The sequence below is a fragment of the Lissotriton helveticus genome, chromosome 6, assembly GCF_964261635.1.
Source record: "Lissotriton helveticus chromosome 6, aLisHel1.1, whole genome shotgun sequence".
NCBI lineage: Eukaryota > Metazoa > Chordata > Amphibia > Caudata > Salamandridae > Lissotriton > Lissotriton helveticus.
The window spans coordinates 2076954787-2076957239 of NC_136067.1; the positions used below are offsets into that span (position 1 = coordinate 2076954787).

The 2453-nt window shown below is 40.0% G+C and overlaps 1 protein-coding gene across 1 annotated transcript; it reads right to left on the bottom strand.

The window, feature by feature from the left end:
* Positions 1–508: 508 nt before the first annotated feature.
* LOC144763006 (olfactory receptor 2D2-like) lies at positions 509–1504 on the bottom strand. The gene has a single exon (XM_078648318.1). The coding sequence runs from the start codon at positions 1502–1504 to the stop codon at positions 509–511; it is 996 nt and encodes a 331-aa protein (XP_078504444.1).
* Between the last annotated feature and the right edge of the window lie 949 nt (positions 1505–2453).

The following is a 2453-nucleotide window of genomic DNA, read 5'->3' on the forward strand; positions in this document are numbered from 1 at the left end:
GTCCAGTTATCAGCATGCAACATCCATGAATAGAACATTCTGTTTGTTGCTATGTATGTTTGTTGGTATTTGTTTCTCTTTTGGGGTGTAACTGTAAGTAGACCTCAACTTAGATCCATTGCAGGGCCTGAATGGTCAGACTGTCCCTATCTGTTTTCTGTTCATGTCATACAATGAGTCAACCTTCTTAAAATGGTGGTAAAAGAGAAACATTTTTTATTATCAATAACCCTGCCTTTACAGTGCTTAGCATTCAGTATGTACCTAGGGTCTCCTGCTGTGCTATTGTGTTTAATTACATTCTACATTAATCGATGATGTACATCCAATGATGATACAAAAGAAATGTAATGTGGTTTTATGTTCCACCTTCATTTTCTTGACTGTGTATAATCTATGGTAATCAGTGATTTATCTGTGACCAACTCATAATGTAACCTTGGCATGGATTCCGCATTTGACTAAGTGATTTAATCTGAGGGTTTCTTTTATTTCACATACCTACTACTTATTTTTGAATACTCATCTTTTGAAATGCTGCTGAACAAAAGTAAGATGTTAATTCAAAATGTGCCCTTAAGAAAACATTCTTCAGAGCCATCTTCACATCCTTATTTCGTAGACTGTAGATAATGGGGTTGAGCATTGGTGGGGTCACAGTATAAAATACAGAGATCATTTTATCCCAATCTTCAGAGTTTTTAGATACTGGTCTCATGTACATATAGATGGCGGTGCTGTAGAATATGGTGACAACGATCAGATGAGGGGTACACGTGGAGAAGACTTTTAATCTGGCTTCAGAGGAGCGGATTCTCATAACCGTCATAATGATTCGGATGTAGGAGATTGCAGTGAAGAGGCTTGGTATCAAAAGTATAAAGATTCCTGAACAGAAGATTATCATTTCTGTGACATACGTGTCACCACATGCGATCTTCAGAACAGCATGGGAGTCACAAAAAAAATGATTAATTTCAGACCCGCATACTGGCAACCGTAGTGTAACAAAGGTGCCTGAGAATGCTATCACACTGCCACATAACCAACAGCAGGATGCTAATGTAATACAAATAGATATGCGCATGATGACTGTATAGTGCAGGGGAAAGTTTATGGCTACATAACGATCATATGCCATGACTGCAAGGAGCGCACATTCTGTACCACAGAAGAACAACATTGTGTACATCTGAGCTGCACAGCCAGTGAAGCTGATTCTATTCCTAACGAGAAGTTGGGACAACGTGTTAGGAACAATCACAGATGTTAAACAAATGTCCACCAGTGAAAGGTTTTCCAGGAAGAAGTACATAGGAGTATGAAGACGAAGGTCACTGATGCAGGCTGTGATAAGGCACATATTTCCAATGAGAGTCAACAAGTATACCATCAAGAATAAAACAAAGAGAAAAAGCTTCAGAGTCGGATCCTGGGATAGGCCAATGAGTAAGAAATCTATAATTGAGCTTCCATTTTCAATTTTCAGTGACTCCTCTTTCATATCAGCTATAGAAAAAGAAGACAGACCCTTAATAAATACATTGTGCATACAGTTAGTATCTGATCAGATAGATTGCATATAGTGGATACACGTTTTGCTAACATCCACTTTACACACCCTCCAACTTGCACTCATCAATACACACTCTGCAGTACTACATTCTACATGCTCCGTACATAACAAACCTCATCACTTATCCAACATCACTTTACTATTCTTCACTGAAGCATGGATCATTCCAATGTCCTTATACAGCCTATTCATCCTTTTTCTTGGGGGTTACATTATGCAACATGTGGACCATGGTCATAAGAAAGGCGGTGGCCCTCACAAACCTCAAACTGTGGCTCAAACACACATTTTCCTTATATTTCTGAGATGTACAGCTCCTGACTCTGCAGGGATTAAAAAATGTCCAACCACCCAATAGTCCCACATGTCTTACGATAAAAGTGCCATCCCACGAGTGTGGATCGGACTAGTGCCCATAACAGGACAGGGCCTAAAAAAAATATGGACACATCACATTTTTCCACTCGAACCAACCCTCTTTTGTGATTTGGGTAGCTGTAAATTGTGGGCTATAGCTCAACCGGTATCCAGGGAATGCTATTGAACCTGAATATTTCTGAAAACTAAACACGGGGGGAGTTCAGGCTGGTATGACTTGGTGTGAATGTCAGGAAGCTTTCTTATCCCTTGCAAACCTCAAACCTTGGCTAAAAACACCAATTCAAATGTCCCTACATTTCTGAGTGGGAAAGTTCCTGAATCGGTGGGGATCAAAATATGTCTTACCACCCAGCGTTTCTGCACTTCGCCCAATAAAAATGGTACCCCACATGTGTGGGTTGATCTAGTGCTAGACACCATGACAATAACACACTGTTATACCTGTCCGCCTTAGAGTAGCTTCCCCAAACCTTTTGCCTACTTGTCTCTAATTTAT